The sequence below is a fragment of the Lasiosphaeria miniovina genome, assembly GCF_030549165.1.
Source record: "Lasiosphaeria miniovina strain SMH2392-1A chromosome Unknown B0T26scaffold_1, whole genome shotgun sequence".
NCBI classification, from domain to species: domain Eukaryota; kingdom Fungi; phylum Ascomycota; class Sordariomycetes; order Sordariales; family Lasiosphaeriaceae; genus Lasiosphaeria; species Lasiosphaeria miniovina.
Genome location: NW_026848220.1, coordinates 3631805 through 3644626, shown reverse-complemented (window position 1 = coordinate 3644626; position 12822 = coordinate 3631805). Strand labels below are relative to the sequence as shown.

At 52.3% G+C, this 12822-nt stretch overlaps 4 protein-coding genes across 4 annotated transcripts; 1 reads left to right on the top strand and 3 right to left on the bottom strand.

The window, feature by feature from the left end:
• Nucleotides 1–482: 482 nt before the first annotated feature.
• B0T26DRAFT_46941 (uncharacterized protein) lies at nt 483–1819 on the bottom strand. The gene is made up of 2 exons (XM_060435201.1): nt 1725–1819; nt 483–1469 (listed from the first exon to the last, which is right to left on the bottom strand). The coding sequence occupies exon 2, from the start codon at nt 1460–1462 to the stop codon at nt 647–649; it is 816 nt and encodes a 271-aa protein (XP_060302861.1). The 5' UTR covers nt 1463–1469; nt 1725–1819; the 3' UTR covers nt 483–646.
• A 741-nt stretch (nt 1820–2560) lies between these two features.
• B0T26DRAFT_46917 (uncharacterized protein) lies at nt 2561–3798 on the top strand. Its single transcript, XM_060435200.1, has 2 exons — nt 2561–2794; nt 2870–3798. Coding segments are annotated over exons 1-2 (591 nt in total). The 5' UTR covers nt 2561–2793; the 3' UTR covers nt 3460–3798.
• Nucleotides 3799–5497: 1699 nt separating this feature from the next.
• B0T26DRAFT_46891 (uncharacterized protein) lies at nt 5498–6767 on the bottom strand. The gene is made up of 2 exons (XM_060435199.1): nt 6372–6767; nt 5498–6312 (listed from the first exon to the last, which is right to left on the bottom strand). The coding sequence occupies exons 1-2, from the start codon at nt 6661–6663 to the stop codon at nt 5819–5821; spliced, it is 786 nt and encodes a 261-aa protein (XP_060302859.1). The 5' UTR covers nt 6664–6767; the 3' UTR covers nt 5498–5818.
• Nucleotides 6768–11681: 4914 nt separating this feature from the next.
• B0T26DRAFT_686643 (uncharacterized protein) lies at nt 11682–12465 on the bottom strand. Its single transcript, XM_060440910.1, has one exon. The coding sequence runs from the start codon at nt 12426–12428 to the stop codon at nt 12165–12167; it is 264 nt and encodes an 87-aa protein (XP_060302858.1). The 5' UTR covers nt 12429–12465; the 3' UTR covers nt 11682–12164.
• Between the last annotated feature and the right edge of the window lie 357 nt (nt 12466–12822).

The window sequence follows — 12822 nt, the reverse complement described above, 5'->3', positions numbered from 1 at the left end:
GAATAGTTTCTAGGTTGCCTAGGACTGTCCAAGCAGACGTGTTCCCGGAGGAAGTTAAGCACTAGGGGACACAGCAGCTCCTATCATTTCGCTTGCCCGCAGATGTCCTGTGTGTTTATTATCCTGTTACAGCTACTCCATTATAGACTAAAGTTGCTTGCTGCCCACCGCGGCCGTTAGAGGGCAACATGTATCTTTGTAGGCTTTGAATACCATCTTGACAGTTGGTAGTACTATTTCCAGAAACAATACGCTATTTTCCTGTAACCGTTGTGGCATCCTTCCCACCAAACAAGCAGATTCCTGAAAATGCCGCATAAATACAGTTGCGCCGGCCGCTAATGACCATTCCCAATACTCAATACAAAACTATACCGTACTTTTTATTGGAATATAAGCGGTGAGCGTGATATCCTGACAGCGTGACGCAAAACCCCCCCGGGATAACAGATTTGGTCTCACCTCCGCTGATGTCGACACCTCGTGGTTCTCAATGTTAATGAGCCGAGATTATTTGCTTAGAAACAATCCATCTTGACAGGCGTCACGGGATATGCAACTCCTTGGTCAGGGTCAACATGGAGAAGACCCCCCACTTCTTCGCGAGGCCCCAAACTCGGCGTTTCAACCACAATCCTTTGCCGTGCTATGGTTCACGTATGTAGGCGACGTGGCCACAAACCTGGGGTGCTGTCGTCAGGCCGTTCGCTCCGTTGTCAGCTAACATAATCAGAGAGAAGGTTTTCTTGATATGGTACATAACCGTATAAAACATCTCCCTCTGTTGGCCGGGTGGGGCAACGATTTGCGAAGACGAGATTGGTTGAAGGACAAGGTTATCTGCCGTCCAAACTGGCGCCGGACTTTGGATCGGACCTCGGGGAACGAAGAGGTGAAGCATTTTGATGGACGGGAAGAGACTCCAGAGGCGAATTGCGGCATTTCGTCTTGGGTATTCGCCCATATACTGCAAGTCCACGGCGACATTCTGAATCATTGATCGTTTGTCCCGTGACAAGGATAGCTGTTGCAAGCCCATCTGCGCATCTCTGCGCCGAGTAATGTACGGGAAGTGTTGTTGTTGCGGGGTTGGCGGGGTGCGATCGACGTGGAGATAGAAGATGTCTTCTCTAGGGTTGACCCAGAAGGGGATTCTAGCCGTGTCGAAGCACATGGATTTACCTTTCGTGTATATCTCGCGGGAGAGTCTGCAGACATGGGCGAGGACCTTCTGGTTCGGGTCCATGAAAATCAGGCCGTCATCATCGGCCTCGACGAAGAAGACCTGATGACCAGAAGCGACCTCGAAGATCATTGATTGAATCTCAAAGGGCAGCCTGGCAAGACTGGGCCTGGCGTGGTCATGCTGCAAGGTGCCCAGTGCCCGCTCATCAGAGTCGGTTGTGATTGTCGGAAGGGAGTCAGGGTCAGGTCGGGGACCTGGTCTGGAACTGTCCAACATCAGAGCCCTGATGAAATATCAGCAACATGCCGGCGAACGGATCTGTGAGATGATAATTCAATGTACCTTGGGCACAGGGCAGCTGGGAAGGGAACAGGGAATGTTTCAGAAGGAGGCAAGGTATAGATAGGTATTATAGGCCGCAGTGCATGTAGCAGATGGGGAATTGCATAGGCTGTATGGTCGTGGAATGAATCAATCCAACTGGGCAGCGCATTTTATTGCCTGGAACCGGAAAGAACGTAAGAAGAAAGCATCAGACCCATTTGGGACAAACAGGAATTGAAGGGAGAGGCCGGCGGAGCAAGACTTCTTTCCTGAGTCGGCTCAGCTGACAGAATAAGGAGCGAGTATGTCAAATGAATCCAGGGCTTGGTCGGTACTCTCATGTCCAGAAATACGGGATTGACTGACAGCCTGATGACTCCGAGGTTGTCAACTCAGTCAGTTCTTGTCAATGTCAATGTCGAGCCAGTGGTATTTCATTGCCCCACAGACTGTTACACGGGCGCTGCCGGCTTAGGCTTATCGATAAACTCTGAGCCCTAGAGCACTCCAGCAGCTTTGGGTAAGGTGACCTAGGTAGCGTCTGGCAGACGAAGCTGGGATACAGCGGACAAAGCTCATATGTATGTACCAGGCTTAAGGCGATAGCGCCTAACGTTCTCGCATTCACCGATAAACAAATGAGCTGACCCAGGAACACGTTACACGTGAACTTGGGATTGCCGTAAATTAAGACAGACCAAAATAGCTGTTTGTAGTGCACGGTAAGTCCACAAACGACATTAAAGTGTGCTACTACCGATCCGTTAAACAAGATTTGCCAATAGGGGATTGATCTTGGGCCAAGGGGGTGGGGGAAGGGTCCAGGTCCTTCTTTCCCGATGGTACGGTACGGTTGCAGGGTGGAGAAATTATGGCACGGACCATGGGTTAATGCTTGGCTTCCAACTCAATATCCACTTTCCCCATACGTCATCGGGAGTCGACATCCCCGCTGCTGCGCTACTCTCCCGACTCCCAGGATGCACCGTCGAGACAGCCTACGGGTTTGACAAAGTTGGCAGCAGGCTGAACTCGAGTCAGGCTCCGGTTTTTTTATACAGTCCTACTTACTACCTGGGTAGATAATACCCAGACCCCTCCCTATTCCTGTTGACCAGAATCGCAAGGAAGACAAGATCTTCATTCAACGTCCCTCTTCCCTCTTCTAGTGTTGACAACAAGGAACCTTGGCGCTGTCGAGTCGCTATTGTTACCCGACACATTACCCACAACCTCAGCAATAACAGCAGCACACATTCGTCTGATATATTGCCTACCCTACCAGTAAGTGCCCATCTACGCTTAGCTACTAGCTTCGCGGTCGCACTCCTTGCCGATCAAATACTCACACCCGCGCAGTGTACCACCAAGACACGTACCGGAACCATAAGAAGAGGCTCTACCTCGAACCTCCGGCGCACGGGATTTCTGAAGTTCGGACGAGAATCACCACCATTGTCCCAGCCCCGCCCCCGCCTCCACCCGTCGTGATCGAGAAGCCGGAGCCCCCACCGCCCCCACCCGTGGTAGTCCTGCCGCCGCCACCGCCGCCCAAGCCCGTCGAGGAACCCGACTTTATCGACGTGATCGCCGTCGACATAGACCCCTCGGAGAAGAAGAAGAAAAAGAAGAAGCACCGGAGCCGCAGCCACAGCCACAGCCGCTACAGCCGCGACGTCATCATCGAGCGCGAAGTGCTTGTACCTATGCCCGTGCGCGTGCCCGTCCCCGTCCCTGTCCGTCAGGAGCTCGAGACCTACCGCTACGTCGAAGGCCCCCGCCCCCAGCCAAGGCGCTGGAGGAGCCCGAGCCCGAGCCCGAGCCCGCCCCGCAGGCGCAGCCCCTCGCCGCCGCTGCGCCGCCGCCCGAGCAGCGTCGATCGCGAGAGAATCAACATCACCATCGAGGACCGCCATTGCGACAGGGAGTACGACTATTACCGGAGATGAGTCATGTGTAATGCAGTACCACGTCGACTCGTTCAGGGGTATTCACCTGGGAGTTATGATTTGATAGGTGGCTTATGTTTAATCCTTCTTTTTTCTTTTTCTTTTGTGTTCAGTTAGGTATATTATGAAATTTTAGTTATCAGGCTATATATCGGACTTTAGAAATCTGCAGGGTGTAGGTGTTTAGGAAGGCAATGCGAGGATCAGACCAGCGTATGCTTGTTTGTTTATCTATTGTCTTTTAGTTTTATGTCATGCTGAGTAACTATTTACAGCAATTTACTTAATACATGATCAACGTTCTCTCAGCAACCGGTTCTGTACAGCATCAGCTGGGACTTTAGATGTCTGCTTGGTCAGGAGGCCCCCTGGTTATGTGAATTCACAATGGTTAAAAGTGTCAGTTCAATATTTGCTGTGGATCATGACGAAATCATGTCGACTTCAAAACTAGCATATGGATGGCCGGCTCTCTCCACCACTTCAGATACTGGCAATTCTATGCTTGAAATGGGATATGGTGGACAAAACAACGTTCCCGTACATCGGCCATCATACTCACTTTCGGAATTGCGCGTAGGGATCTAGACAGTCTAAAATCCAGACTTCACTATCTGTCGTCGTCTCCCCGTGTACCTGGCCTTTGGTTTTCAGTGAGCGCGGGTTGAGGTCTACAATATCACCTGCTTGCGAGACGATGGCGGTTCTCATATGTAGGTACACGGTCCTGTCCACCTGCCGGTATTTCACAGACGGAGAGAAGGAGAAATACTGCCTCAACCCGAGAACCATACCAGATTCGTGTCTGTGTTAGTTCACGGTTATCATAATTAGGTTGGCGACTTGTCAACAATAGAACTCCATTAAAGATGCGGGGCCACTGCTAATTCGCTTTTCCATTGCGTGATCCATAGTGACGAGCGGATTTCAGTTACTGTGGGCCTGTCAGGTAGCTTCACGAGTAGGGGATGGCTCGGAGTATCTAGAGAGGATGCCAAGAAAGTATCTCAATGCTGATCTCGAGCAGTGTCCGGTTCAGTTGCTTCATTTGCCTCACCCTTGATCGCGGGATTATAGTGGCCATCCGGAGAATGTCCTATCCTCTGTTTAGTCTACCATGAAGGACCCCTGGACTTGAAATCTTGGGATTAAATAAATTCACCTCGGAGACACTCGCGAAAAAGAATATCGCACGACGGCACTTCTCTAGTTTTCATTTTCACTTTGCTATTTTGGGAGGATGTCCGTAGGTAAACTGGTTGTCGATATAGCAAGATATATTCTGGGTTGGTGTGACGGCCGGGTGTGGGCAACAAAGCTCAGGCTCACGAATGCCTTCCAGCTCTAGATTTCTAGTATCAGACAGCGATAGCGGCCTCTGCCTCGTATTCACCAACAAACGACTTGTGCGGATTTTAAAAAGCAACTGGCTCTGTTTATGCCAAAGCCCCTCCCACCTTTCCCCAAAAGAAAACGAGAGGCAAGGGAGTTGCAAGCCCATGACTAAATGTGTATTTCCAGTTGGTCATGATATGGTAGCTGCTGGTCTGTTCGGTAACATATGTTTAAAAGCAATGTCACCTGCATGATGTGTTTGCTAGGTCTCTTCACAGTTTTAAACATCGCCATCAAAGAACTTGACAAGTTCTGTGAGAGTCTCGAAGCCTTCTGGGAAGGACATTTTGACTAGGAATACCAACACTCTACTTTTGGGCAATATATAGTTGTTGCTTAAGCTGCCGACTCTATCTCTGCCCAGGTATGTATTGGATCCAGCGACACCTCATGTTTGAATTCAAGGTTCTTTGCAAAAACACGAGTCAGGTTAGCAAGCGGCAGGCAGTTTTAGTAGTGTGTAGCAGGCAACCTAAAAACATTCACTGTACGAAGACAGTCAATATTATCCAGTACATTCCCCCCGGACCCCTTTCACCATACAGAATGAGAGAGAAGACGACGGACTCCATTCAGGGGGACAAAGAAGGACTCCATACTCGTGGTTTTTGGTCTTCTAAGAGTCTCCTTCCTGGAAACACAGCTACAATCAAGTGCACGATGCTGAATAAAACGCGTGCTATTTTCAAATTTTTTTAGAAAAAAACTTCGTTATGGCCCATCTATAACTCGTGATCCTATCATTGCGCTGGCCACGCTTCTGCCAGCGTCGGTCTCGGGGCCGGCCCCACCAGATCTATAATGGCGAAGGTCAGGCCGCGGGACGGACTTGCGCGGGCCCGCATGTTGGCACCCGAGCGACCTCGACAATCTCGACAACGATGTGATACCTATAATACGTCTCCTACAGACTGGTCGACTAATTCACCCCTTCTACGTCAAACTATTTATTTTCCTGTAATAATCAGTCTCCCCGGGAATTTTGTAAACAACCGTGACAGCTGTGCTCGCGCAGAAAAAAAGGGGCACTGCGATCTAGGCGGCAAAGGAACGAAACGGAACACTTGGTCATCACGAATCCACGTGATGTATTGCACAATACATAGCCAAGAGGAAGGGAACAAACTGAACAAGAGTTGTTGATCACCAAAAGGACCGTCGTCGCACCGGCCATGGGATGGTCTAGGCCCCGGGATCCTGAAACCCGGCCTGAGACTTGGCATTGGTCGCCACCATCGGCCAGTGTTTCAGGCCTCCCAACCCACGGGGGGTAGACTCCGAACACGGTGATAGAAACGAAGTCATTGCTGGATGGGGAGGAATTGCAAATTCTCGGTCTGCACTTGCTGTTGATTGAGACGTGCATTGCATGTGTCCCATGTTGTTGTTGTTGTTGTTTGGGGGAGGGGTGCGGGGTTGGTTCATGACAAAGTCTGGGGTAACAGAGTCTAGAACTCTCTGCTCAACGAAGAATCAGGTCATCCGTCCCATCTGCAGGAGAAATCTCGCATTCTCACCAGGATATGAAGCAGTCAAGCCTGTTTGAGAAGGTTTAAGGCCAGGGTCGTGTTGGGTGAATAAGCCTGAAAGGAATCGACTCCCTGACCAGGAAAGCGAGGCCTGAATGTGACAGATGACAGCCAAAGAAGAATAGTGACGTCTAGAATCGGACTCTGCTACGTTTTGCCCGAGAAAGCATGAGTCCTTGGGGCGGGAGTTATCGCTGTGCCTCGCAAGCATCGCATGGCAAACATGACGGCATGCACGGCGAGGGCTGTGATAACCAAGGCTAGGGGCAACAGATCTCATTCTGTCAGATCGATTGCGGGGAACACACTTCTTGCCAGCATTGGCAAGCCAAGGGACTCTGCAGAAAGGATCGCCGCCCGGACAGCCCCCGTTCCTTGCCTCATGTGTCAAGAGCGCCAACTCATGCCTAAGATAGTGACAGGTCGGGAGCGAGACTCTCGAATATGCTGAACGGGCAAGTCCGGGCCGCCGACTAGGAACACTTTGAATGCAGGGCGCTGCGTTGGCTGGTTTCTTGTCCCCAGCTTGCCTTCTGCTCGTCCAGCTTTGGTTACTTGGTGTCCCTGGATTTCGAGTCTTGACAACAACCGACAAAGGACAGTTGTTTCAGGTACCGTACCTTTGTTGCCGAGAGAGACGAGAAAGGGAGTAGCAATTCTCCGTGCATACTCCGTTATACCCGAATACTCCATGGTGGCATTGCAGCTATCCGTCCGTGCCTTGCCACTGCTTTCGCGATCAACTCATATCGGGAGAGGTAGGAAGGGAAGGGCCCAGGCGTCTTCGGAGGCGAAGCGGTTGCTTACGCCCCGGTGTAGCATGGACGGGTGTGGTGTTGAGATGCGACTGTCCAGAGATTCTGGGACCCTTGTCCCCGAGCGCAAGCCGATCATAGACATGCTGTCCGTGTTCGTGTGTCAAAACGGGCAGGTAGGTATGTACCGAAAAAGGCACTCCTTTCATTAACTTGTGTGTTTCCCGAGGAATTACCTACCTCGTTCCAACCTCCCGTCCCTAGCGGAGGTTGAGAAAAGTTTAGACGACGGCGGGGCTGAAATGGCCGTGCAACCAATTTAGAACAAACCGCTGATCAGAGCGGGTCAAGAGGCTGGAACACACCCGTGGGCCTGATCTTCAGCACTCTCCAGCACCCCGTATGGGCGACAGTCAGCCAACCTGGGAAGAAATTCATGGGCGTGGCGTTCCAGAAGACTCGGCCGAGGGTGAGAATACTTGTAAAAAGCAACATCAGCAACACCAGCAACACCAGCCGTGGCCTTGAAACATGATGACATTTCGTATCCTGAAAATCACGACGCCCTCTGTCTCCAGGGTTTTGGCCCGAGGAAGCGAGCTTCGTTTCTTGCACCTGCCTCTTTCCCGTCGCTTTGTCATGTCATTGGGAATCCGTTTCTAGACGGAAGAATGTATTCAAGTTCGGTCAATTGAAGGTTGGCCGCCTGGAGCGAATGAGTAGAGGAGCCTCCTTCCTCGCTTCCATTAGGCTTGGGCCTGCCGGCAAACGCACGGGCCCTGGTTCCTACCAAGTGGCGTGCTTCAATTGTTTTCAGGGTCTCAAGGCCCCACGTTCTCGCCAACAACCTAAAAAGTCTCAACTCACCTAACAACCTAACATAAGCAATGTTTCGGATGATGTAACCGAGGGCGTCTCTCTAGACAAGAACGGGGCGTGCGTACTGCTATCGAGATGCACCACACCTGTCAGCGCAGTTGAATATCCGATCGTGATTGCTTCTCAGCGAGGTAGCCAGTCACAGCCTTCCACGAACATGGAAGACGGGCAGCCCAGAGAAGGGCCTCGCCAACCTGACGGGAGTCCTGAACGCTGGATGGCTGGATGGCTGGATGGCTGGATGGGACCAAGCCCGCTGTTGACCCAGAGGACGGCCCGCGGCGGCGGAATGTTTCTTGCACTAATTTTCAAGTCAGGGGCGAGCTAATAGCGACCAGAACACCAATGGGCGGCTTCCAAGACCCTTCCATCGTCCAACCCCACGCGAGGAAATTCAGGAAACCGACCAAGAAGCGGCACATGGGCCACCATCAAACCATCAAACCATCAAACCATCAATCACATTGGACACACTTTTCACATCTCAAGGAAAAAGTGGAGCATTCCATCTCAATGACTTGCATACAACTGTCGACTCGTGAACGGGAGCGTGCCTGCCCACTCATCTGGCTTGGGACCTACTTTGGAGATATCTTACGTAGCCAATTCGACTCTGCCACATCACGAAGCGAAGCCCGACGTAACCCCATCCTTCTGTTCCTCCCACGTTGGGCGCTGCTTGTCCCAAGCCAATCCCCGACGAGGAAACGAGCATCTTGAATCTTTCGTCTCGGCCTGCTGGCTGGTGGTCTCATTCAAAGGGGGGCACAATCTGCGAGGGGATAGGATGGGAATGCCGAGGTCAAACCAAGGTGAGCCTGCCAAACCCATCACACCGCCCATTTACTGTATTACTACGGTACATTCAGTACGTACATACATACATACCGTACCATCAAAAGTTAGGCCTGCTGCCCTGTTATTAGCTTGTCCCAAAGCCCGAGCAGGTGGTTGTCCATAGCTTCTCTGATTGGCCGGCTGTGCACGGAGGCTCAAGAAGGGCCAGCCGTGGGTTGATGAAATGTGAATGAAGGGCCTGAAGGGATAACAACACATCAAGCCTTCCCGAGTCAAAGGGCAGAAAAGAAATAGGTGGTTGGAGCGTCTTGCTGGTCTGACTTGATTCCCCTTTACCCCTTTCGTTGTGGCCGTCATTTTATAATCTGTGGCCCAGCACGCTCGCATTCTCGTATTGCTTGCTGTCATTCTGGCTGACGGTGTGCTTCAAGACAAACTCTGACACTAACAGTACCTGGCAACCGCTTTTGTAGTTGAAAATAAGGCTTGTAAGGGTGTGAGACAGGAGCTTACGAAACAAGGCAGTTACATCAGCCAGCGTATCACGAAATTTGCGACTCAAGAAGTCTGTTACTCAGAGGCAAAGCGCCGCCAGGGCATGTCCGAAATGTGTCTTTGACCACTGGACAGTTTCTCGTAAGCGCGTGGCGGCAGAGAGGGGCCCTTTAATGTCAGCAGACAGCCCGAGCTGGTTCAACATACCCAAGAAACAACACAATCGAGCCCGAGCGAGTTGTTGTGCGGAAAGACAGCTTAGAAGAAGCCACATTTACTTGCCGAGTCGACAGGAACTGAACCACTCAGAACTTCCCAGCCGCCGTGGCTTGCCTGCCCCCCATACACCCCCTGCCTCTGGCTTGCACGGGCACAGGACCCCCCAGATTGTGGCTTATTTTTGTCTGACCCGAGAGATGCAAACTTTGGCTCTCTAGGGCGCCACAGAGCATTCAAGGGGCGCGAGCTGCATTGGGTCCTTCCAGATCAGTCTGCATGCGTCTGCTTGTGTCCGCCTGCAAGCACGAGGCCTTTCCTGCCATGCATTGAGTATTCGAGTAATAAGGAGTCTTGCAGACAACAGGATCATTACAGACTTCAGATGCTGATATTACGGAGAACGGATTAATGTTGGACTTTGGCACGTTGCCGACCTCCTCCGTTCAGCCCACTGTAAACGGCAATAAGGTCACTTTGCCTCTTACCTATCTGGTCGATAATCCCCGGTTCCTGTATGTTCCTTGCAGAAGTCAAAAACCTCCTGCATGATACATCACCGCTAGAGGTAGTGCCGTTGTGGGGGGCTAGCGGCGCGCGCTTGAGGGGCAAAGATAAAAAAGAGGCATGGGCATCCGAACCCCGAGCTGTTCTTTGACTGCTCGATCGAGGCGGTAGTCCTGTAGACAGATAAGAGCCAGGTCGTTGATTTGGAAGAGAAGGAGAGACATAAGCAATACCCGTTAGAAACGCCGTCCGTTAATTATCAATAAAACAGTTGGTTGACCAACATGAAAGAGATCGTCAAACATGAGATGGCGAACTACAAGGCCCACTGATGGGGCACTGACCTGACGGCAGGCACATGTGGCGCCGGCCAGAACTGCAACCCTGGTCCCTGAATTATCACACGTTGGGGCACAAGACAGGACAAGGGGGCATGGGCCTGCCCAGGAGTCGACCGTGAGGTTGTTCCGCGCTAACTGCCAGCATCTGGGACATTCAAGGAACTAAGCCGACAAGAATGAACACGGGCAAACGACCACAATGACGACCCAGAGAGTCAGAAGGAAACGACCGACTTGGGTAGCCATATCGAGTCCCGCTCGGGAAAGTGAGCAAGGGGCCGGATGGACCGGGAATTCTGCTCATCATTCATTTACGCTGAGCCCGTCCCGCATGTCGGAGCTGTCACCAACAGCCAGCGAGCGGGCCCACTGATGGACGGGATGGTGGTGATGGTGTACATGCTGGACGCTGACCCCTTTACCAACGATCTGCGAATTCATCAAAGAGAAAAAAGAGACACGTTATCAAGGCAAAGGCATCGCAAGGCCCCACCAACACCAACGCCTAAGAACCTAAACTTGGTCTTTGTTTTTTGAAAGCCCAAAGATGACCCAACACAAGCCGTTCGGCCTGGCGTCACTCGTCGTTGGCCCGGTTTCGAGTATCGAAGGGCAAAAGTCGCGGCCCGGCTAAGTGTGCGAGCAAAGGAACCCGCGAGGGCAGTGTTTCAGAGTCTCGACGTTTTATCTCGGGTGGAAAGTGATGGGCGTAGTTAGTGAGGGATCCCCAAAATTGCCGCCTCCCTGTAAATTCGATTTATTTCAAAGGCGCAGAAAGGCCAGAGTCGAAAGAGCAGAAGACAAGAAAAAAGCGTTCCCGCGCGAAAGAGATAAGGGACGCCAGTGCAGCCTAGCTCCCTCCGTTTTCTTGCTTTGACGAACCGAGCCCTGGCCCCCTGGCGGTACCCCAGATGCGGATGCATGCATGCTCCTCCACAGATGGAGACGAGATAATTTACTGTGCGCTACAAGATACTCAAAATTGTTATGGTGCTCTATAATTCATGTCTAGAAAAAGCAGGTAGCCATCTTTCTGCACAGCTATATACAGAGGTCAAAGAGATAGCCCGGTGGTTTGCCGGAGATTAAAAATGTCTGGCCGTGATCTTATCAAACAGCCTAGGGCAATGGACAAACAGTAAATAATAGAAGCGCTAAGGGAAAGGTATGCAACGACCTAACTCACTCTGGATCGGGGCTTTACGCTAGGGAGAGGGGAAGTGGCTTGAAGCACACCCGAAGGCACGGCGGTATTTGGAAGGCGCTATCCATGTGGATGAGAGGCAGAGCCATGAGCTGCAGCTGCCCTATTTTCTTTTTTATATTCTAATTCCCGTTCGACAACAGTTTCCAAAATTGAACATCCATTTTGCACGTCCTTGTGCCTCTTCATTAGCGCCGGCTTAGGGCGTCTGGACGGTTGGCAATCTCGGCCCGTCTCGGTTTTCAGATCTCGCGTACGGTGACGGACGGGAAAGCTGGGTCACATCACGACTCGCTGCAGCTGGAGACAGAGCCGGTGGGTTTGCCGGTCTCAGAGACAGCAGGGCAATCCACAGCCGCAGTTACAGGCGGCCCACTGCCCACTGCCTGTGCCTTTGCCCAGTCTGCGCATCCACACCCGCCCAGGCGGGATCTCGGCGGGAACCCTGCGGCACCGACATCGCGACGAGGAGAGCAGCAATAGACGAACGTTTGATAACAGATGTAGCTCCCGTCCTGTCTCTAGCTACCTCTACCCCGACTTACTGCGACTGTGTCACCCTGCGCACAACACGCTTTCTGCAGTCCTACCTACCTAGTAGGTTGCCCTGCTGGGTAACGTTAGGCCGCTCTGGCAGAGGCAGACAGACAGAGAGACGAGAGAGAGACGAGAGAGAGAGAAAGAGCGGGCGAAAGAGACTGACTGACAAGCCCGAGTTAATAATATATGCGACGTCAATCAGGGTCACCCAGGCAGCTCGAAACCTCGGCGAGCTGTCCTGCGTTAAGCTCTGACCCCCCCAGACTCTCGCACACCAATTGGCCCAGGCCCAGGACCCAGCCTGCCGCATAGTGGACCATGTCGCAGCTTGCGCTCCAGAGCGACCAAGGCCTGCTGACCCAACTTCACCACGGGCAGCGTCTTGCGCACTCAAGTCCGACTGCTATGGACTCATACCAGGACAGTCCTACTATCGGGAGGACGCAGGTTCTCTCCCTAAGCCGCCCCCAAGGCTACACAACCAATAGCTCGTTGCCAACAGCCTCTTCATCCACGGGAAGCTCCAGGTACGACTGCTCCGTCTGCCCCCCCGTCCCCCCGTCCCCTCGTCCGTCATTGCCCGCTTGGTCCCCACTTTCTTTGTTCTTGACCGTGACTTGCCCTGTCTCTTCTGCCTCTCTCTCGCCTAACTCCTGGGGCTCGGCTTGGGCGTCGTTGGGATACGCTGTTTCTTGCCTCTTTCG